Consider the following 24,244-nt stretch of genomic DNA (forward strand, 5'->3'; position numbering starts at 1 on the left):
AAACCTCCTTTCACACTCACAGCACACTGCCACCACATTAACTAGTTATATAATATTCTTTACAAAGTACACAGATATCACTGTGGGCTGGAAAATGTTGTGGTGGTGGAATTGGTAGTGGTGGGTGGCAGGAGGTGCAGCCTCATATGCAGGGTGAGTGCATCCCTATTAGAGAAGGTCTGATTGCAGGTGAAGCACACAGGTGCAACACACTTGGCAGCACGTTCATGTTGCCGCAGATGTTGCCGCTGAACAAATGAACGGCCACAAGTATGACAGGTGAAGGGGCGCTCCCCTGTGTGGAGGCGCAGATGATCACGCAGGTGACTGGTGTTGAGGAAGCGCTTGCCACAGAATGAGCAGTGGTGCGGCCTCCGGGTATCATATGAGCCGCGATGTGACCGCCCACCCGTGACTATGAGCGCCGCGTCCAGCCCTGCCCGCCCCTGCAACAAACACCACCACTTAGACACCACCGACATCCCCACCATGTCAACCCTTCTTAGTTATTCCAGTCACATTTTCCATCACCCATATCCAAGCACCAACACGATACAGTCATCAAATAAGAAAAAGGTCATCATTACTGTTGATGCAATATCTTCTAAATTAGTAATTATCTTAAAAACTCTAAATAAGAAAAAAATCAAGTCTGTAATATAGTAAGAGATTCTTAAGTTCTAATTTTTCAGGTACATATTTTCTGCCAATAATCAAACATGAGAATACTGTTCAGTTTGTCAGGACTCTTCTGGTACAAGTTCTCTTTATTCAGTCATATAAACAGGAATCTTTATTCTCTGTCATAAAAACAGGACTCAAGTTACAAAACCTATGAAAGTATCTTGCGCTAAGCTCACTGCAGTATATTGTGATCCGATACAAGAGAATCTAAAACCCATACCTTGTATATACCACTTAAGGCTTATGCTAGTTCATTTTTCTTTTAAAGGTAAGGAAAGTTACATCTCGACTAACCACAGTTCTTGTATTATTTAAACGCATACATCCTATTTTCTAAGAACCAATGTACGGTACAAAGGATAATGTAAGATTTCTGAAATTTGAAATGAAACAAGAAATAACAACCAGCTCTCTGTGACAATAGTTTTCTCTTAACACAGTATGTTTTTTCATGGCATATTGCTTAAAAAAAGTGAAGTATCAAACCAGAGCAGATCTTCTCTAACAATTAAGTTAATAACAGCAAAACTGGTATACCTCAGTGATTTGCCTCACTTGCTTTTTGGGTACATAAATTGTCATCCATAATTTCACTGACCTTAGCCTGGTTTGTGGCCACATCTTATAAGTCAAATAATCTTACTTAAAGGGATAAGCAGTAGCAAGTGATATACTGTAGATAACAGCTATCTGGAAGGGGTTACCTATCCGACATAGGACTGATAAAATGGTGCCAAGAACCATCTAACACACTTTGTGTCAGGACTGTCAGTCTAAATCCGATCTCACTAAAATAAGCTACCGTCCCCTTTAGTTGCCTTCTACGACACGTGAGGAATGCATGGGAAGCGTATGTATATATATGTATATGTTGAGATGTATAGGTATGTATATGCGCGTGTGGACGCGTATATACATGTGTATGTGGGTGGGTTGGGCCATTCTTTCGTCTGTTTCCTTGCGCTGCCTCGCTGACGCGGGAGACAGCGACAAAGCAAAATAAAAATAACAATAATAATAACAATAACTTGATCGCCGTTTCCTGCATTAGTGAAGTGGCGCCATTCCTCGTCTGGCTCCCGGCGCCTCCTCACTGATGCGGGAAACGGCGATCAAGTTATCATCATCATTATTATTATCATTTTGCTTTGTCACCGTCTCCCGCGTCAGCGAGGCAGCGCAAGGAAACGGACGAAAGAATGGCCCAACCCACCCACATACACATGTATATACATACGCGTCCACACGCGCATATACATACCTATACATCTCAACATATACATATATATACACACAGACATATACATATATACACATGTACAGAATCATACTGTCTGCCCTTATTCATATGACAGAGTTGATAGAGATGCTCTGTGGAAGGTATTAAGAATATATGGTGTGGGAGGTAAGTTGTTAGAAGCAGTGAAAAGTTTTATCAAGGATGTAAGGCATGTGTATGTGTAGGAAGAGAGGAAAGTGACTGGTTCTCAGTGAATGTTGGTTTGCGGCTGGGGTGCGTGATGTCTCCATGGTTGTTTAATTTGTTTACGGATGGGGTTGTTAGGGAGGTGAATGCAAGAGTTTTGGAAAGAGGGGCAAGTATGCTGGATGTTGTGGATGAGAGAGCCTGGGAAGTGAGTCAGTTGTTGTTCACTGATGATACGGTGCTGGTGGCTGATTTGGGTGAGAAACTGCAGAAGCTGATGACTGAGTTTGGTAAAGTGTGTAAAAGAAGAAAGCAGAGAGTAAATGTGAATGAGAGTATGATTATTAGATACAGTAGGGTTGAGGGACAAGTCAATTGGGAGGCAAGTTTGAATGGAGAAAAACTGGAGGAAGTGAAGTGTTTCAGATATCTGGGAGTGGAGTTGGCAGTGGATGGAACCATGGAGGCGGAAGTGAATCATAGGGTGGGGGAGGGGGTGAATGTTCTGGGAGCATTGAAGAATGTGTGGAAGTCGAGAACGTTATCTCAGAAAGCAAAAATGGGTATGTTTGCAGGAATAGTGGTTCCAATAATGTTATATGGTTGTGAGGCGTGGTCTATGGATAGAGTTGTGCGGAGAAGGGTGGATGTGCTGGAAATGAGATGTTTGAGGACAATATGTGGCGCGAGATGGTTTGATCGAGTAAGTAATAACAGGGTAAGAGAGATGTGCGGTAATAAAAAGAGTGTGGTTGAGAGAGCAGAAGAGGGTGTTTTGAAATGGTTTGGGCACATGGAGAGAATGAGTGAGGAAAGATTGACCAAGAGGATATATGTGTCGGAGGAGGAGGGAACGAGGAGAAGTGGGAGACCAAATTGGAGGTGGAAAGATGGAGTGAAAAAGATTTTGTGTGATCGGGGCCTGAACATGCAGGAGGGTGAAAGGAGGGCAAGGAATAGAGTGAATTGGATCGATGTGGTATACCAGGGTTGACGTGCTGTCAGTGGATTGAATCAGGGCATGTGAAGCGCCTGGGGTAATCCATGGAAAGTTGTGTAGGTATGTATATTTGCGCGTGTGGACGTATGTATATACATGTGTATGGGGGTGGGTTGGGCCATTTCTTTCGTCTGTTTCCTTGCGCTACCTCGCAAACGCGGGAGACAGAGACAAAGCAAATATATATATATATATATATATATATATATATATATATATATATATATATATATATATATTTATTATCATTTTGCTTTGTTGCTGTCTCCCGCATTAGCGAGGTAGCGCAAGGAAGCAGACGAAAGAATGGCCCAACCCACCCACATACATATGTATATACATACACGTCCACACACGCAAATACACATACCTATACATCTCAATGTATACGTATATATACACACACAGACATATACACATATACACATGTACATAATTCATACTGTCTGCCTTTATTTATTCCCATCGCCACCTTGCCACACATGGAATAACAACCCCCTCCCCCCTCATGTGTGCGAGGTAGCGCTAGGAAAAGACAACAAAGGCCACATTTGTTCACACTCAGTCTCTAGCTGTCATGTAATAATGTACTGAAACCACAGCTCCCTTTCCACATCCAGGCCCCACAGAACTTTCCATGGTTTACCCCAGATGCTTCACATGCCCTAGTTCAACCCACTGACAGCACGTCGACCCCAGGATACCACATCATTCCAATTCACTCTATTCCTTGCACGCCTTTCAGGCTCCGATCACTCAAAATCTTTTCCACTCCATCTTTCCACCTCTAATTTGGCCTCCCACTTCTCGATCCCTCCACCTCTGACACATATATCCTCTTGGTCAATCTTTCCTCACTCATTCTCTCCTACTCTTCCTGTCATAACATTTTCTTTTGCCTTCCCCTTTTCCCACTGCAGAATACTAAATATTCAAAATCATTTTGGGTGGAAGAAGGATTGTGGGGAAGCAATGCAAAGGCCAGATGTAGAGAATTATATCCTGGGTGTCCCTGACTTACAGAAACTTGACCTATAAACATCTATACTAGCATACAAGCTTCAAAAAATACTATTCACCTCCCTGTCTGATGTACAAATGATCATCCATAAATAAGAACCATGCAATTATTCAAATGTGCTTTTTTCATTAAATATAGCTCTGTATGATGTTTTATATGATATCTATGAAGTTTAAAATACATTTATTATATTTTTACAGGCAAGTAAAAGACTTTACTATAATTTAATGCCAATGTTCAATATATCTCTAACTTCACATTACAAAATTCACCTTATGAATTCAATATATCTCTAACTTCACATTACAAAATTCACCTTATGAATTCAATATATCTCTAACTTCACATTACAAAATTCACCTTATGAACAGGGTCCATGAATGGAACCCATTCATATATTGGGAACTCCTAATACTACCTTCACATTCTTTCCTACCCTTTGTTTTTAAACTTATATTTTGCCCAATAAAAGAGGGCAGAGGAGATGGATTGAGTACTTCTCTATAACTTCAGCCTTTTTTAAGATCCATATAAAGCTAGCCTTGAACAAATCTTTTGTATATAACAAGAGCTTTATCACACACACACACCCGATATATGGGTACCTGGAATATGTATGTGTATGTGCGTTTTGAGTATGCACAGAAATAAAGACAAAGTAAACATACAGAAGTTAAGAGATGAGGCAACATGAGTGTAAAACTATCTCCTAGTAACATACAAATAGTAATCTCACACACACACACACACACACACCATGAGTATCCACAGGCCATCCTGTGGTTGGACCTAAATGGGTTCAAATCCTGGGTGTGGTAGTCAGACTACACTAAACCCAGGTGTCCATCCTTCTCTCAGGGCGGGACAATAAATGGGTACCTGGTTTAGGTTGGGGGTGTATGTGTGTGTGCTTATATACACAGGAATAGACATGGTACATATTTACAAGAGTAAGGGTAAGAACAAGAATGTATCATGCAAATAGTCATCACATGCACAAAACCAGGGAGGTCATGCATAACTAATCTTTTAGACTTCTATAACTGGGTGGGCTCCATTTTAGATAAAAGAAAGGGATGGGTAAACTGTGTTTTTGGACTGCTAGGAATGCTTTGAAACACTTCCTCATCGTAGGTTGATTAAAAAAAAAGGTAATACACAGGCAGGAATAAGGTTTGGCCCCTTCTATGGACAGAAGAGCAGGTTAATGAACAGAAGAAAGAACACATGTAAGAGATACATCTTTAAAGTACACTTAGGTTACAAGTGGTGTCACAGCGGTCTTGGGCCCAGTGCTATTCTTGATGTATGTATATGCCTTGCCTGATGGATTGGCATTGTATCTAAACATGTTTGAGGATGATGACATATAATCATAAGGAATAAAGAATGATGATGATTGCATCTGCCTAAAAAGGGGCCTGGAAAAACACTAAAGATGGTCAGATTAATGGATGATGAGATTCAATCCAATTAAATGCAAGGCAATAGGGATGAAATAGAATGAAAGGTCTCAATGGCATTATTACCTAGTGGGAGATACATTACAAGAACTTGCATGTGAAAGAAATTTAGTGGACAACAGCGTGCCTAATATACTACCTGAACTACATTTCATATATATATATATATATATATATATATATATATATATATATATATATATATATATATATATGTGTGTGTACGTGTAGGAAGAGAGGAAAGTGATTGGTTCTCAGTGAATGTAGGTTTGCGGCAGGGGTGTGTGATGTCTCCATGGTTGTTTAATTTGTTTATGGATGGGGTTGTTAGGGAGGTGAATGCAAGAGTTTTGGAAAGAGGGGCAAGTATGAAGTCTGTTGGGGATGAGAGAGCTTGGGAAGTGAGTCAGTTGTTGTTCACTGATGATACAGCGCTGGTGGCTGATTCATGTGAGAAACTGCAGAAGCTGGTGACTGAGTTTGGTAAAGTGTGTGAAAGAAGAAAGTTAAGAGTAAATGTAAATAAGAGCAAGGTTATTAGGTACAGTAGGGTTGGGGGTCAAGTCAATTGGGAGGTAAGTTTGAATGGAGAAAAACTGGAGGAAGTAAAGTGTTTTAGATATCTGGGAGTGGATCTGGCAGCGGATGGAACCATGGAAGCGGAAGTGGATCATAGGGTGGGGGAGGGGGCGAAAATTCTGGGAGCCTTGAAGAATGTGTGGAAGTCGAGAACATTATCTCGGAAAGCAAAAATGGCTATGTTTGAAGGAATAGTGGTTCCAACAATGTTGTATGGTTGCGAGGCGTGGGCTATGGATAGAGTTGTGCGCAGGAGGATGGATGTGCTGGAAATGAGGTGTTTGAGGACAATGTGTGGTGTGAGGTGGTTTGATCGAGTAAGTAACGTAAGGGTAAGAGAGATGTGTGGAAATAAAAAGAGTGTGGTTGAGAGAGCAGAAGAGTGTTTTGAAATGGTTTGGGCACATGGAGAGAATGAGTGAGGAAAGGTTGACCAAGAGGATATATGTGTCGGAGGTGGAGGGAACGAGAAGTGGGAGACCAAATTGGAGGTGGAAAGATGGAGTGAAAAAGATTTTGTGTGATTGCGGCCTGAACATGCAGGAGGGTGAAAGGAGGGCAAGGAATAGAGTGAACTGGATCGATGTGGTATACCGGGGTTGACATGCTGTCAGTGGATTGAATCAGGGCATGTGAAGCGTCTGGGGTAAACCATGGAAAGCTGTGTAGGTATGTATATTTGCGTGTGTGGACGTATGTATATACATGTGTATGGGGGTGGGTTGGGCCATTTCTTTCATCTGTTTCCTTGCGCTACCTGGCAAATGCGGGAGACAGCAACAAAAAAAAAAAAAATATATATTGGGAGCAGCTGAATGAGTGTGTTAATGGTTTTGATGCACGAGACTGGGTTATAGTGATGGGTGATTTGAATGCAAAGGTGAGTAATGTGGCAGTTGAGGGAATAATTGGTATACATGGGGTGTTCAGTGTTGTAAATGGAAATGGTGAAGAGCTTGTAGATTTATGTGCTGAAAAAGGACTGATGATTGGGAATACCTGGTTTAAAAAGCAAGATATACATAAGTATACTTATGTAAGTAGGAGAGATGGCCAGAGAGTGTTATTGGATTACGTGTTAATTGACAGGCGTGCGAAAGAGAGACTTTTGGATGTTAATGTGCTGAGAGGTGCAACTGGAGGGATGTCTGATCATTATCTTGTGGAGGCTAAGGTGAAGATTTGTATGGGTTTTCAGAAAAGAAGAGTGAATGTTGGGGTGAAGAGGGTGGTGAGAGTAAGTGAGCTTGGGAAGGAGACCTGTGTGAGTAAGTACCAGGAGAGACTGAGTACAGAATGGAAAAAGGTGAGAACAATGGAAGTAAGGGGAGTGGGGGAGGAATGGGATGTATTTAGGGAATCAGTGATGGATTGCGCAAAAGATGCTTGTGGCATGAGAAGAGTGGGAGGTGGGTTGATTAGAAAGGGTAGTGAGTGGTGGGATGAAGAAGTAAGAGTATTAGTGAAAGAGAAGAGAGAGGCATTTGGACGATTTTTGCAGGGAAAAAATGCAATTGAGTGGGAGATGTATAAAAGAAAGAGACAGGAGGTCAAGAGAAAGGTGCAAGAGGTGAAAAAAAGGGCAAATGAGAGTTGGGGTGAGAATCATTAAATTTTAGGGAGAATAAAAAGATGTTCTGGAAGGAGGTAAATAAAGTGCGTAAGACAAGGGAGCAAATGGGAACTTCAGTGAAGGGCGCAAATGGGGAGGTGATAACAAGTAGTGGTGATGTGAGAAGGAGATGGAAGGAGTATTTTGAAGGTTTGTTGAATGTGTTTGATGATAGAGTGGCAGATATAGGGTGTTTTGGTCGAGGTGGTGTGCAAAGTGAGAGGGTTAGGGAAAATGATTTGGTAAACAGAGAAGAGGTAGTAAAAGCTTTGCGGAAGATGAAAGCCGGCAAGGCAGCAGGTTTGGATGGTATTGCAGTGGAATTTATTAAAAAGGGGGGTGACTGTATTGTTGACTGGTTGGTAAGGTTATTTAATGTATGTATGACTCATGGTGAGGTGCCTGAGGATTGGCGGAATGCGTGCATAGTGCCATTGTACAAAGGCAAAGGGGATAAGAGTGAGTGCTCAAATTACAGAGGTATAAGTTTGTTGAGTATTCCTGGTAAATTATATGGGAGGGTATTGATTGAGAGGGTGAAGGCATGTACAGAGCATCAGATTGGGGAAGAGCAGTGCGGTTTCAGAAGTGGTAGAGGATGTGTGGATCAGGTGTTTGCTTTGAAGAATGTATGTGAGAAATACTTAGAAAAGCAAATGGATTTGTATGTAGCATTTATGGATCTGGAGAAGGCATATGATAGAGTTGATAGAGATGCTCTGTGGAAGGTATTAAGAATATATGGTGTGGGAGGAAAGTTGTTAGAAGCAGTGAAAAGTTTTTATCGAGGATGTAAGGCATGTGTACGTGTAGGAAGAGAGGAAAGTGATTGGTTCTCAGTGAATGTAGGTTTGCGGCAGGGGTGTGTGATGTCTCCATGGTTGTTTAATTTGTTTATGGATGGGGTTGTTAGGGAGGTAAATGCAAGAGTCCTGGAAAGAGGGGCAAGTATGAAGTCTGTTGGGGATGAGAGAGCTTGGGAAGTGAGTCAGTTGTTGTTCGCTGATGATACAGCGCTGGTGGCTGATTCATGTGAGAAACTGCAGAAGCTGGTGACTGAGTTTGGTAAAGTGTGTGGAAGAAGAAAGTTAAGAGTAAATGTGAATAAGAGCAAGGTTATTAGGTACAGTAGGGGTGAGGGTCAAGTCAATTGGGAGGTGAGTTTGAATGGAGAAAAACTGGAGGAAGTGAAGTGTTTTAGATATCTGGGAGTGGATCTGGCAGCGGATGGAACCATGGAAGCGGAAGTGGATCATAGGGTGGGGGAGGGGGCGAAAATTTTGGGAGCCTTGAAAAATGTGTGGAAGTCGAGAACATTATCTCGGAAAGCAAAAATGGGTATGTTTGAAGGAATAGTGGTTCCAACAATGTTGTATGGTTGCGAGGCGTGGGCTATGGATAGAGATGTGCGCAGGAGGATGGATGTGCTGGAAATGAGATGTTTGAGGACAATGTGTGGTGTGAGGTGGTTTGATCGAGTAAGTAACGTAAGGGTAAGAGAGATGTGTGGAAATAAAAAGAGCGTGGTTGAGAGAGCAGAAGAGGGTGTTTTGAAATGGTTTGGGCACATGGAGAGAATGAGTGAGGAAAGATTGACCAAGAGGATATATGTGTCGGAGGTGGAGGGAACGAGGAGAAGAGGGAGACCAAATTGGAGGTGGAAAGATGGAGTGAAAAAGATTTTGTGTGATCGGGGCCTGAACATGCAGGAGGGTGAAAGGAGGGCAAGGAATAGAGTGAATTGGAGCGATGTGGTATACAGGGGTTGACGTGCTGTCAGTGGATTGAATCAAGGCATGTGAAGCGTCTGGGGTAAACCATGGAAAGCTGTGTAGGTATGTGTGTTTGCGTGTGTGGACGTATGTACATGTGTATGGGGGGGGGGGGGGTTGGGCCATTTCTTTCGTCTGTTTCCTTGCGCTACCTCGCGAGGTAGCGCAAGGAAACAGACGAAAGAAATGGCCCAACCCACCCCCATAACCATGTATATACATACGTCCACACACGCAAATATACATACCTACACAGCTTTCCATGGTTTACCCCAGATGCTTCACATGCCTTGATTCAATCCACTGACAGCACGTCAACCCCGGTATACCACATCGCTCCAATTCACTCTATTCCTTGCCCTCCTTTCACCCTCCTGCATGTTCAGGCCCCGATCACACAAAATCTTTTTCACTCCATCTTTCCACCTCCAATTTGGTCTCCCTCTTCTCCTCGTTCCCTCCACCTCCGACACATATATTCTCTTGGTCAATCTTTCCTCACTCATTCTCTCCATGTGCCCGAACCATTTCAAAACACCCTCTTCAGCTCTCTCAACCACGCTCTTTTTATTTCCACACATCTCTCTTACCCTTACGTTACTTACTCGATCAAACCACCTCATACCACACATTGTCCTCAAACATCTCATTTCCAGCATATCCATCCTCCTGCGCACAACTCTATCCATAGCCCACGCCTCGCAACCATACAACATTGTTGGAACCACTATTCCTTCAAACATACCCATTTTTGCTTTCCGAGATAATGTTCTCAACTTCCACACATTCTTCAAGGTTCCCAGAATTTTCGCCCCCTCCCCCACCCTATGATCCACTTCCGCTTCCATGGTTCCATCCGCTGCCAGATCCACTCCCGGATATCTAAAACACTTCACTTCCTCCAGTTTTTCTCCATTCAAACTCACCTCCCAATTGACTTGACCCTCTAACCCTACTGTACATATATATATATATATATATATATATATATATATATATATATATATATATATATATATATATATATATATACATAAGTATACGTATGTAAGTAGGAGAGATGGCCAGAGAGCGTTATTGGATTACGTGTTAATTGACAGGCGCGCGAAAGAGAGACTTTTGGATATTAATGTGCTGAGAGGTGCAACTGGAGGGATGTCCGATCATTATCTTGTGGAGGCTAAGGTGAAGATTTGTATGGGTTTTCAGAAAAGAAGAGTGAATGTTGGGGTGAAGAGGGTGGTGAGAGTAAGTGAGCTTGGGAAGTTGACTTGTGTGAGGAAGTACCAGGAGAGACTGAGTACAGAATGGAAAAAGGTGAGAACAATGGAAGTAAGGGGAGTGGGGGAGGAATGGGATGTATTTAGGGAATCAGTGATGGATTGCGCAAAAGATGCTTGTGGCATGAGAAGAGTGGGAGGTGGGTTGATTAGAAAGGGTAGTGAGTGGTGGGATGAAGAAGTAAGATTATTAGTGAAAGAGAAGAGAGAGGCATTTGGACGATTTTTGCAAGGAAAAAATGCAATTGAGTGGGAGATGTATAAAGAAAGAGACAGGAGGTCAAGAGAAAGGTGCAAGAGGTGAAAAAGAGGGCAAATGAGAGTTGGGGTGAGAGAGTATCATTAAATTTTAGGGAGAATAAAAAGATGTTCTGGAAGGAGGTAAATAAAGTGCGTAAGACAAGGGAGCAAATGGGAACTTCAGTGAAGGGCGCAAATGGGGAGGTGATAACAAGTAGTGGTGATGTGAGGAGATGGAGTGAGTATTTTGAAGGTTTGTTGAATGTATTTGATGATAGAGTGGCAGATATAGGGTGTTTTGGTTGAGGTGGTGTGCAAAGTGAGAGGGTTAGGGAAAATGATTTGGTAAACAGAGAAGAGGTAGTAAAAGCTTTGTGGAAGATGAAAGCCGGCAAGGCAGCAGGTTTGGATGGTATTGCAGTGGAATTTATTAAAAAAGGGGGTGACTGTATTATTGACTGGTTGGTAAGGTTATTTAATGTATGTATGACTCATGGTGAGGTGCCTGAGGATTGGCGGAATGCGTGCATATTGCCACTGTACAAAGGCAAAGGGGATAAGAGTGAGTGCTCAAATTACAGAGGTATAAGTTTGTAGAGTATTCCTGGTAAATCATATGGGAGGGTATTGATTGAGAGGGTGAAGGCATGTACAGAGCATCAGATTGGGGAAGAGCAGTGTGGTTTCAGAAGTGGTAGAGGATGTGTGGATCAGGTGTTTGCTTTGAAGAATGTATGTGAGAAATACTTAGAAAAGCAAATGGATTTGTATGTGGCATTTATGGATCTGGAGAAGGCATATGATAAGAGTTGATAGAGATGCTCTGTGGAAGGTATTAAGAATATATGGTGTGGGAGGCAAGTTGTTAGAAGCAGTGAAAAGTTTTTATCGAGGATGTAAGGCATGTGTACGTGTAGGAAGAGAGGAAAGTGATTGGTTCTCAGTGAATGTAGGTTTGCAGCAGGGGTGTGTGATGTCTCCATGCTTGTTTAATTTGTTTATGGATGGGGTTGTTAGAGAGGTGAATGCAAGAGTTTTGGAAAGAGGGGCAAGTATGAAGTCTGTTGGGGATGAGAGAGCTTGGGAAGTGAGTCAGTTGTTGTTCGCTGATGATACAGCGCTGGTGGCTGATTCATGTGAGAAACTGCAGAAGCTGGTGACTGAGTTTGGTAAAGTGTGTGAAAGAAGAAAGTTAAGAGTAAATGTGAATAAGAATAAGGTTATTAGGTACAGTAGGGTTGAGGGTCAAGTCAATTGGGAGGTAAGTTTGAATGGAGCAAAACTGGAGGAAGTAAAGTGTTTTAGATATCTGGGAGTGGATCTGGCAGCGGATGGAACCATGGAAGCGGAAGTGGATCATAGGGTGAAGGGGAGGGGGCGAAAATCCTGGGAGCCTTGAAGAATGTGTGGAAGTCGAGAACATTATCTCGGAAAGCAAAAATGGCTATGTTTGAAGGAATAGTGGTTCCAACAATGTTGTATGGTTGCGAGGTGTGGGCTATGGATAGAGTAGTGCACAGGAGGGTGGATGTGCTGGAAATGAGATGTTTGAGGACAATGTGTGGTGTGAGGTGGTTTGATCGAGTAAGTAACGTAAGGGTAAGAGAGATGTGTGGAAATCAAAAGAGCGTGGTTGAGAGAGCAGAAGAGGGTGTTTTGAAATGGTTTGGGCACATGGAGAGAATGAGTGAGGAAAGATTGACCAAGAGGATATATGTGTCGGAGGTGGAGGGAACGAGAAGTGGGAGACCAAATTGGAGGTGGAAAGATGGAGTGAAAAAGATTTTGTGTGATCGGGGCCTGAACATGCAGGAGGGTGAAAGGAGGGCAACGAATAGAGTGAATTGGATCGATGTGGTATACCGGGGTTGACGTGCTGTCAGTGGATTGAATCAGGGCATGTGAAACGTCTGGGGTAAACCATGGAAAGCTGTGTAGGTATGTATATTTGTGTGTGTGGACGTATGCATATACATGTGTATGGGGGTGGGTTGGGCCATTTCTTTTGTCTGTTTCCTTGCGCTACCTCGCAAACGCGCGAGACAGCGACAAAGCAAAAAAAAAAAAAAAAAAAAAAAAAAATATATATATATATATATATATATATATATATATATATATATATATGTGAAAGAAGAAAGTTAAGAGTAAATGTGAATAAGAGCAAGGTTATTAGGTACAGTAGGGTTGAGGGTCAAGTCAATTGGGAGGTGAGTTTGAATGGAGAAAAACTGGAGGAAGTGAAGTGTTTTAGATATCTGGGAGTGGATCTGTCAGCGGATGGAACCATGGAAGCGGAAGTGGATCATAGGGTGGGGGAGGGGGCGAAAATTTTGGGAGCCTTGAAAAATGTGTGGAAGTCGAGAACATTATCCCGGAAAGCAAAAATGGGTATGTTTGAAGGAATAGTGGTTCCAACAATGTTGTATGGTTGCGAGGCATGGGCTATGGATAGAGTTGTTCGCAGGAGGATGGATGTGCTGGAAGTGAGATGTTTGAGGACAATGTGTGGTGTGAGGTGGTTTGATCGAGTAAGTAACGTAAGGGTAAGAGAGATGTGTGGAAATAAAAAGAGCGTGGTTGAGAGAGCAGAAGAGGGTGTTTTGAAATGGTTTGGACACATGGAGAGAATGAGTGAGGAAAGATTGACCAAGAGGATATATGTGTCGGAGGTGGAGGGAACGAGGAGAAGAGGGAGACCGAATTGGAGGTGGAAAGATGGAGTGAAAAGGATTTTGTGTGATCGGGGCCTGAACATGCAGGAGGGTGAAAGGAGGGCAAGGAATAGAGTGAATTGGAGCGATGTGGTATACAGGGGTTGACGTGCTGTCAGTGGATTGAATCAGGGCATGTGAAGCGTCCGGGGTAAACCATGGAAAGCTGTGTAGGTATGTATATTTGCGTGTGTGGACGTGTGTATGTACATGTGTATGGGGGGGGTTGGGCCATTTCTTTCGTCTGTTTCCTTGCGCTACCTCGCAAACGCGGGAGACAGCGACGAGGTATAAAAAAAAAAAAAAAAAAAAAAAAATATATATATATATATATATATATATATATATATATAATCAAATCAAAACTAGACTATGCCACACAATTATGGCTTTCACATTTACAAAAGGAAAAAAGATCTGAGAGGATATACAGAAGAGCAATCATGACAGTACCTGAATTAAGAGAACTAGCTACAATGAGAGGCTGAAGGATAGAGAGAGAGAGAGAGAGAGAGAGAGAGAGAGAGAGAGAGAGAGAGAGAGAGAGAGAGAGAGAGAGAGAGAGAGAGAGAGAGAGAGAGAGATTCACATGCCCTGGTTCAATTAATTGACAGCACCTCGATCCCGGTGCTCCACATCATTCCAATTCACTCTATTCCTTGCATGCCTTTCACCCTCCTGTTTGTTCAGGCCCCGAACGCTCAAAATCTTTTTCACTCGATCCTTCCACCCCTAATTTGGTCTCCTGCTTCTCCTTCTTCCCTCCATCTCTGACACATATATCCGGTTTGTCAATCTTTCCTCACTCATTCTCTCAATGTGTCCAAACCATTTCAACACACCCTCTTCTGCTCTCTCAACCACACTCTTTTTATTACCACACATCTCTCTTACCCTATCATTACTTACTCAATCAAACCACCTCACACCACATATTAAGTGATTAAGTATAATATACATATGCTGATAACCATGAGGAAAATGAAACACAGTAAGTTCCAAGTGTACTTTCATATATAATCACATCATCAGGGGAGATACATGAAGAATGTATGCAAGTACTCAGAAAAGCAAATGGATTTGTATGTAGCATTTATGGATCTGGAGAAGGAATATGATAGGGCTGATAGAGATGCTTTGTGGAATGTTTTAAGATTATATGGTGTGGGAGGTAAGTTGCTAGAAGCAACTAGGTTGGTGACCGAGTTTGGTAAAGTGTGTGAAAGAAGAAAGTTGAGAGTAAATGTGAATAAGGGCAGGGTTATTAGGCACAGTAGGGTTGAGGGTCAAGTTAATTGGTAAGTAAGTTTGAAAGGAAAAACTGGAGGAAGTGAAATGTTTTAGATATCTTAGAGTGAACTTAGCAGCAGATGGAACCAAGGAAGCAGAAGTGAGCCACAGGGTGGGGTTGGGGATGAAGGTTCTGCGAGCTTTGAAGAATATGTGGAAGGCAAGAACGTTATCTTAGAGAGCAAGAATGAGTATGTATGAAGGAATAGTGGTTCCAACAATGTTGCATGGTTGTGAGGTATGGACCCCACAAAACTTTCCATGGTTTACCCCAAATGCTTCACATGCCCTGGTTCAATCCATTGACAGCACATCGTTAGTTAAAGAAAAAAGAGTAGTGTTTGGATGGTACTTGCAGGGAAGGGGTGCAAATGACTGGGAGATGTATAAAAAAAAGTGGCAAGAGGTTAAGAGAAAGGTGTAAGGCTTGAAAAAGAGAGCAAATGAGAGTTGAGGTGAAAGAGTATCATTAAACTTTAGAGACAATAAAAAGATGTTTTGGAAGGAGGTAAATAACGTGTGTAAGAAAAGAGAGCAAATGAAAACTCCAGTGAAGGGGCAAATGGGGAAGAAATAACAAGTGGTGATGAAGTGAGAAGGAGATAGAGTGAGTATTTTGAAGGTTTGTTGAATGTGTTTGATGATAGAGTGGCAGATGTAGGGTGTTTTGGTTAAGGTGGTGTGCAAAGTGAAAGGGCCAGGGAAAATGGCTTGGTTAAGAGAGAAGAAGTAGTGAAAGCTTTACAGAAGAAATACGGCAAGATGGCGGGTTTAGATGGTATTGCAGTAAAATTCATTAAAATAGGGGTGACTGTGTTGTTGATTGGTTGGTAAGGATATTCAATGTATGTATGGATTGAGGTGAATTGCCTGAGGATTGGCAGAATGTATGCATAGTGTCATTGTACAATGCAAAGGGGATAAAGGTGAGAGTTTAAACTACAGAGGTATTAGTTTTTTGAGTATTCCAAGGAAATCTGGAAGGGTATTGATTGAGAGGGTGAAGAGAGCACAAAGCATCAGATTGGGGAAGTGCAAATGGCATCCAAGCTACGTCTCTTCATTGTATATCAGCTGACTGTTATATTTCTTTCTTATATCTCCCCTGATGTGATTATTACACAAAAGTGCACTTGGGAACTTATCATGTTTCATTTCCCCATGGACTCATAGGGGGATGCTATTTCATGTGTGGTGGGGTGGCGACGGGAATGGATGAAAACAGCAAGTATGAATATGTACATGTGTATATATGTATATGTCTGTCTATGTATATGTATGTATACCTTGAAATGTATAGGTATGTATATGTGCGTGTGTGGGCGCTTATGTATATACATGTGTGTGAGGGTGGGTTTGGGCCATTCTTTTGTCTCTTTCCTTGCACTACCTCACTTACATGGGAGATGGCGATTAAGCATAATAAACAATAAATATATATATATCTTTTTTTTTTCTTTCATACATATTCACCATTTCCTACATCAGTGAGGTAACATTAAGAACAGAGGACTGAGCCTTAGGGTGAATATTCTCACCTGACCCCCCTTCTCTGTTCCTTATTTACGAAAATCAAAAATGTGAGGAGAGGATTTCCAATCCCCCGCTCCCTCCCCCTTTCAGTTGCCTTCTATGACAAGCAGGAAAGCATTTAAGAAACCATTGTGAATATAGTATGTAGCCAAATGTGCTTTGTATGATTATAGTTTCAATCTATTGGAATATCCAAAATTCTTTATTTCAACATGTGATAAGCAAAATTTTGCAACTGATCTACTTTTCAGCCTATCAAAAATGCTGGCTGTCACCAAACAAAAATCTTTGAACAAAGGAAGCATGGTGGAGTGAGAGATTTGGCATGATAAGGAAGGATAATAAAGCTTTTTGCATCTGATGCTTTGAATCAGTGGTCTGCAAAACTTTTTCAGTGAAAGGCACTATGAAGTAGTTCGCAAAACTCTTTGTGCCAGAAGTGAGCAAGAGGAAAAAAACCACATTTTCTGTGGAATAAAAAACTAAAATAATAACTAAAATAAGTCAAATTTTTTGATGAATTCTATTTTGTACAGATCCAATTTAGTTAATGATGGTTTTGAGATATTGAAGATTTTTGCTCAGTATGGAAAATCACTCAATGATGCTAATTATATTAAAAAATCATGGCCAGAGTTTGGGGATCCACTGGGTTAGCTACCTTAATTGTGCTGGTATTCAAATACACAAAAAATTCCAAATTCTGAAGCAATCTGACCCCAAAGAATTTTGGATTCCCGACTGGTATATATAGATGCAACCCAATGTCTTACAATATTGGAATTCTGGATACTGGAAAACTCCAGTAATCATTCTGATATTTTTTTGGAAACATCTGTTGTTTTAGTATTAAGAAATACTATATGGTATTGTCTTTTTCTCAACAAGACATTTTCATGAGTGTGGAAACTGGCAGGGCGAAATACAGACGTACCATGATTTAAGCTGCTGGTGCTCATGCGTGACAAAATCCACAAGCTCATATGAACTCTACATCATGGATGAAAAAGGCATTCTAGAAGTCCCTGCCCAACAATACTATGTCATCTAGAAGGAAGTCCAGCATTCCAGGACCTAATGTAAGTGCATAAAGCTCTCCATACCTGAGCTCCTGTGCACTAACATGGACAACTCACACAGGGCAAAAGTGATGGTAATAGGCAATGCTGATAAGCCATGTGCTCTTTGTAACATCAAGACCCCCTGCCAGTATCCTTAAGAGTCAGCAAGAGGGTATGGCTCACCTGTGAGATGTCCACAGACCAGTTTCACAACATGTATGTACCCAATGTCCAAACATTACAGATTTAGAAGAAATGCATCAGCAGGAAGGAGCTCAAGGCACTGCTGCTCCTAGGTAATGTAACTGCACACACCCCATTGAGGAGAATCTCTAGAAAGCAACAGCTACATTAAAGTAATTTCCTCCCTCTGAACACCATCTCACTGATTCAGTCCCTTGATCAGGGTATAATCCTCACCTAAATGAGGTATAAAAGGCACCTCCTGCTAAAGGATGTCACACTTGCAGAAGCATTGCTGGAGGGCCCTGAAAAACCTCAAGGGTTACAATATCCTTGATGCTCTTCACAACTTTCAAGACAAAATGGAACAAAGCCTCCCCAAACACCTTGTTACTGGTTGGAAGAACCTGTTAGAGGTAAATGCAGCAGAAGCAACCGTGGATGAATTTGATTCTGGGTGACTTCAGGTTGATACTTTCATTCTTATGGAAAGCAGATAGTTTGATATGATTGGAAGGATGTCCTGGACTAACTGAAAGTGGATTACCCTTACAGTGTCCTTAACAGGGAGAAGATTGCAACAGAGGTGTATACCACCTTTGAGGTTCCCCAACCAGGAGAGTGAGAAGCCATCAACGAGGATGTGGCGGCGTTAAAGAATTTAACAAAGAAAACTGTTGAAGACCCACCCCTCTCTCCAAAAACCTTGCATTCAACTTCCCTATCAACCTGTCCATAAATAAAATCAACAGCCAAGGTGATATAACACATCCTTGAAGCTCATCCACTTTTATTTAGAACTTTCCCTCCTACTTGCACAGACTCCTTACTCTCTTGATAGACACTCCTCTGCTTCAGGTAGCTTTACTCCCAGACTATATATTCATAATACTTTTCCCCAAGGCACCTCAGTAAATCCTATCATATGCTTTCTCCAGATCCATAAAAGCCACATATAAATCATTCTCTATTCCAAGTATTTCTCACACAAATTTTTACAAGCAAACACTTGGTCCACCATGCTCCACAACTACTGAAGCCACTCCTCACTCTGATGCTCTCAGCACGTAACCAACCTGCCAACAGCCATTCTTCCATACACTCAGCCAGGTATACTTAAAAAAGATTTTGAGCAATCAGGGCCTCAACATACAGGATAGTGAAAGATGTGCACAGAACAATATGGTATACTTGCTGTCAATGGACTGAACCAGGGTATGTGAATTGGCCAGGGTAAACCATGAAAGGGTCTGTGGGATATGGTTGTGGAGAGGAATCTGTGGTTATGGTGCATTACCCATGACAGCTAGAGAATGGATGTGAGTGAATGTGGCCTTTGTCTGTCCCCGGTGCGACCTCACTAATGCGGGAAATGGCGATCAAGTATGAAAATGAAAATGTTATTAATAATAATACACTAACACTGGGTTCTGGATGACTGGAAAAAAAAAGCTTGAGTCAAATGGAAGTCATCCATTCCATGGAAATATGAATGAAGCAAATATAAGAGTTGGTTTCACTTAAAAATACAGATTGAGCATTCCTTATCCGAAATGTTCCAAAATCCAAATGTTTTTGAGTGGCAAAATGATGTTACAAATGAAAATTCCACACCTGACCTCACTTGCCCATGTTGGGCTCAGATGTTCTGTTGGGGCCAGTTTGTTACAAACCATCACTGCCAGACCAACATGCATTACTTCCTGTTTTTTTGCTTATTTTCTGCTCTGTGTGAAAAAGTGTAAGAAAATGATTGCTTACCAGTAGCATATAAACTCAAGAATGAAGGTGATGCCAAACAACCACAGATTGTCTACATGGGAGGCTGAGGTTGTGACACCTTAGCTTTCTGATGATTCAGTGTTACACAAAACTTTGTTTCATGTGCAAAATCATTAAAAATATTGCATACATTACCTTCAGACTATGTGTATAAGTTGTATATGAAACATAAGTGGATTTTGTGTTTAGACTTGAGTCCCAACCCAAAGATATCTCATTATCTATAATCCACCATGACAAATGTGGAAAACAGGATGGTATGGAAACAAATGGATTAGAACTGAGACATACCTCAACGTTTCAACTGCTCTACTGTCTTCCACAGAGGATACCAATTCCAGCATTCGGCAGAACTATATTCCCCAGCAAGTGATGGCCACCCTGTTGGACACCTTGGCGTATTGCTCTCTGATTGGATTGCTTATCCTGCTGCCTTCACCAGTTCACAGTGATCTCTTCTGCATGATTTGACCAGCAGATGAACTTAGACCTGTGTTAACATCGTAATCAATCCCTTCCTCTAGGTAAGCTTTCACTATCATTAAACAGTCGACACCAAAGCAACTACAGGCAAGTGAAAACTATTTAGTGATAAAGTAAAAGCTTACCTAGAGGAAGGGATTAAGAACAGTGTTAACACAAGGTCTGTGAATGGGTGGAAGCAGCAGAACAAGCAATCCAATCAGAAAGTGATGTGCCAAGGCGCCCTATCAGGTAACCATCACTTGTAGGGAGCAGTCCCACTGAATGCTGGAATCAGTGTCTCCTGAGGAACAGCGATGAACGGTCGAAACATTAAGGTATGTCTAAGCTCTAACCTGTTTGTTTCCATACCATCCTGTTTTCCACGCTCTAACCAGTTTGTTTCCATACCATCCTGTTTTCCACATTCGAAATGTTAAGGTATGTCTAAGCTCTAACCTGTTTGTTTCCATACCATCCTGTTTTCCACATCTCATTATGTACATGCAAATATTCCAAAATCCAAAAAAAATCCATAATACGTCTGGTCCCTGGCATTTCGGATAAGGAATAGTCAACCTATAGTAGTTGTGGGCATTAACATAAAAGTTTACATGTGTGTGTATATATATATATATATATATATATATATTATATTTTTTTTTTTATTATACTTTGTCGCTGTCTCCCGCGTTTGCGAGGTAGCGCAAGGAAACAGACGAAAGAAATGGCCCAACCCCCCCCCCCCCATACACATGTATATACATACGTCCACACACGCAAATATACATACCTACACAGCCTTCCACGGTTTACCCCAGACGCCTCACATGCCCTGCTTCAATCCACTGACAGCACGTCAACCCCGGTATACCACACCGCTCCAACTCACTCTATTCCTTGCCCTCCTTTCACCCTCCTGCATGTTCAGGCCCCGATCACACAAAATCTCCCTCACTCCATCCTTCCACCTCCAATTCGGTCTCCCTCTTCTCCTTGTTCCCTCCACCTCCGACACATATATCCTCTTGGTCAATCTTTCCTCACTCATCCTCTCCATGTGCCCAAACCACTTCAAAACACCCTCTTCTGCTCTCTCAACCACGCTCTTTTTATTTCCACACATCTCTCTTACCCTTACGTTACTCACTCGATCAAACCACCTCACACCACACATTGTCCTCAAACATCTCATTTCCAGCACATCCATCCTCCTGCGCACAACTCTATCCATAGCCCACGCCTCGCAACCATACAACATTGTTGGAACCACTATTCCTTCAAACATACCCATTTTTGCTTTCCGAGATAATATATATATATATATTCATTTATTTATCATCATACACAATTGCTGTTTCAAAGAATTGCCCATCCACTCATATACACATATATATACATAAGCACCCATACACCCACATATACATATCAACATATACATATATACACATGAACATATTCATACTTGACTGTCTTCATCCATCCCTGTCACTACCCAACCCCACAGGAAACAGCATCGTTACTCCCAGCTTCTGTGAAGTAGTGCCAGGAAAACAGACAACAAAGGCCTCATTCGTTCACACTCAGTCTCTGGCTGTCATGTATAATGCACCTGAAACCACAGCTCCCTTTCCACATCCAGGCCACACAAAACTTTCCATGGTTTACCCCAGACGCTTCACATGCGCTGGTTCAATTCACTGACAGCACGTCGACCCCGGTATACCACATCGTTCCAATTCACTCTATTCCTTGCATGCTTTTCACCCTCCTGCATGTTCAGGCCCCCAATCACTCAAAATCTTTTTCACTCCATCTTTCCATCTCCAATTTGGTCTCCCATTTCTCCTCGTTCCCTCCACCTGTGACACGTATATCCTCTTTGTCAATCTTTCCTCACTCATTCTCTCCAAGTGACCAAACCATTTCAATACACCCTCTTCTGCTCTCTCAACCACACTTTTTTTTATTACCACACATCTCTCTTACCCTTTCATTACTTACTTGATCAAACCACCTCACACCACGTATTGTCCTCAAACATCTCATTTCCAACACATCCATCCTCCTCCACACAACCCTATCTATTGCCAATGCCTCGCAACCATATAACAATGTTGGAGCCACTTTTCCTTCAAACATACCCTTTTTTGCTTTCCAAGATAATGTTCTTGCCTTCAACACATTTTTCAACGCTCCCAGAACTTTCGCCCCTCCCCCACCCTGTGACTCACTTCCGCTTCCATGGTTCCATCCACTGCTAAATCCACTCCCAGACATCTAAAATACTTTATTACACTTTGTTGCTGTCTCCCGCATTAGCGAGGTAGCACAAGGAAACAGATGAAAGAATGGCCCAACCCACCCACACGTATATACATAAACGCGCATACATGCACTTATACGTACCTATACATTTCAACGTATACATACATATACATACACAGACATATACATATATACACATGTACATATTCATACATGCTGCCTTCATCCATTCCCATTGACAGCACATCAATGCCAGGAAAGTCGGAAAATGGCCCATCCACTCATATACACATACAATAACAAATGCACATATACATATCAACATATACATAAAAAGACATATACATACATACACAAGTACATATGCATAGTTGCTTCCCTTCATCAATTCCTGGCGCCACCCCGCTCCACAGGAAACAGCATCGCTACCCCACGCTTCAGTGAGGTAGTGCCAGGAAAACAGACAAAAAAAGGCCACATTCATTCACACTCAGTCTCTAGCTACCATACATAAGGTTTCACGATTCAAAACTTTTCTAAATACTAAAAATAAAACAATCAAATTACACCCAGTGTAATTAACCATTCATACAATATGGGAAAAGGGTTCTAAACCTGTAAGTCTCTATGTTTTGAGTTTTGTTTACCATGAATAAGGTTTTCATGTTTTAATAATTACCTATTTCTATGGTGAGGGGAGTTTTATACTTGTAGGGCTCTAGCTCTTTTGAACATTTTCTAAAATCTTGTAACTTAAATCTCTATTTACCATGTTTACTTTCATTCTGTTCTGTTCATCCACCACTCTTACAATATAAAATACTTCACATCTTTATGAAACTGAGAATTTACTAACCTCATCACAAATTCAAACTACCTTAATTGTGGGCTCAACTAAATTTGGAATCAGTGGGTTTCTGGGTCATCCTGTTAGACAACATTCTTATATTCCTACACAAAAGGATCTTTCCTATGACCATAAAGACTTCACAACCAATATCAAGCATGTAACTTTTCAACTTTCATAAAACACACACTCATAAAATAAACAGATATCTAGACATTATAATATCAGATAATGTTACAAGTGCATAAAATAAGGTACCTGGCTTTCATCCATCGCTATTTCGTAGCATTATGAAAGAAGAGTTCATAAATACATTTAAGTTCTTTGAATACTATGTAAAGCTTAGAATCCTAGGAGAAAAACCATGACCAGACACCTAACAAAACAGTGGCTACAATGAAGATACTTAATGCATATATGCTAGCAAAGCATTAAACATTCTAACTCTTTATTATATGCACATGATGCCAACACTCCTTCCACTTTATCATTCTTCACATTTTTTATGTTTATTTTCATTTATATTTTATAACCTTACCATATACATTCACTCAACACAGAGTAATCCATCTTCTATAGTCTAACCAAATCCATTCACTCACAAAAAAACATAATCCTTATTCCATACTCTTACCATATCCATGTACTCAACATCCTACAATCCCTTATTTCATTACTTCCCACATACTCATTCATTCATCAAGGGATAATCCCTTAAAAATCCTATCCTTCCTTGCCAACTTTCCAATCAATCCATCTACCTCATTCCTCTAACCACTCTCCAAATACTACATGCCCATCTTCATGAATCTCTCTGATCTGCCTGAAGACCCAAACACTTTACTAAAATATTAATGAGGTACAATAATTTCAGAAAACCTTAGTTTAATTTGAAGAATGCTTTAACTGTTACATCATAAGCATTTCAATACCCATCCTGTACTGCATTTTTTCCAGCCATTAATCCATCATCCTGACCAATGGTTTCATGATACCTTGGCATTGTTTCTTTAAAGCCAATCAAACA

The 24,244-nt window shown here is 41.3% G+C and overlaps 1 protein-coding gene across 16 annotated transcripts in view; it reads right to left on the reverse strand.

The window, feature by feature from the left end:
* LOC139746704 (uncharacterized) overlaps positions 1–24,244 on the reverse strand; it is a 385,796-nt gene that overhangs the window by 120,425 nt on the left and 241,127 nt on the right. The window contains exon 6 of one of the 16 annotated variants that reach the window (XM_071658172.1): positions 1–446. The exons of the other annotated variants lie outside the window; for them this stretch is intronic. Coding sequence (XP_071514273.1) covers positions 78–446 — 369 coding nt within the window. The 3' untranslated portion in view covers positions 1–77. The remainder of the gene's footprint in view (positions 447–24,244) is intronic. 16 annotated transcript variants of the gene reach the window in all.

Source organism: Panulirus ornatus, chromosome 66 (genome assembly GCF_036320965.1).
Source record: "Panulirus ornatus isolate Po-2019 chromosome 66, ASM3632096v1, whole genome shotgun sequence".
NCBI classification, from domain to species: Eukaryota; Metazoa; Arthropoda; class Malacostraca; order Decapoda; family Palinuridae; genus Panulirus; species Panulirus ornatus.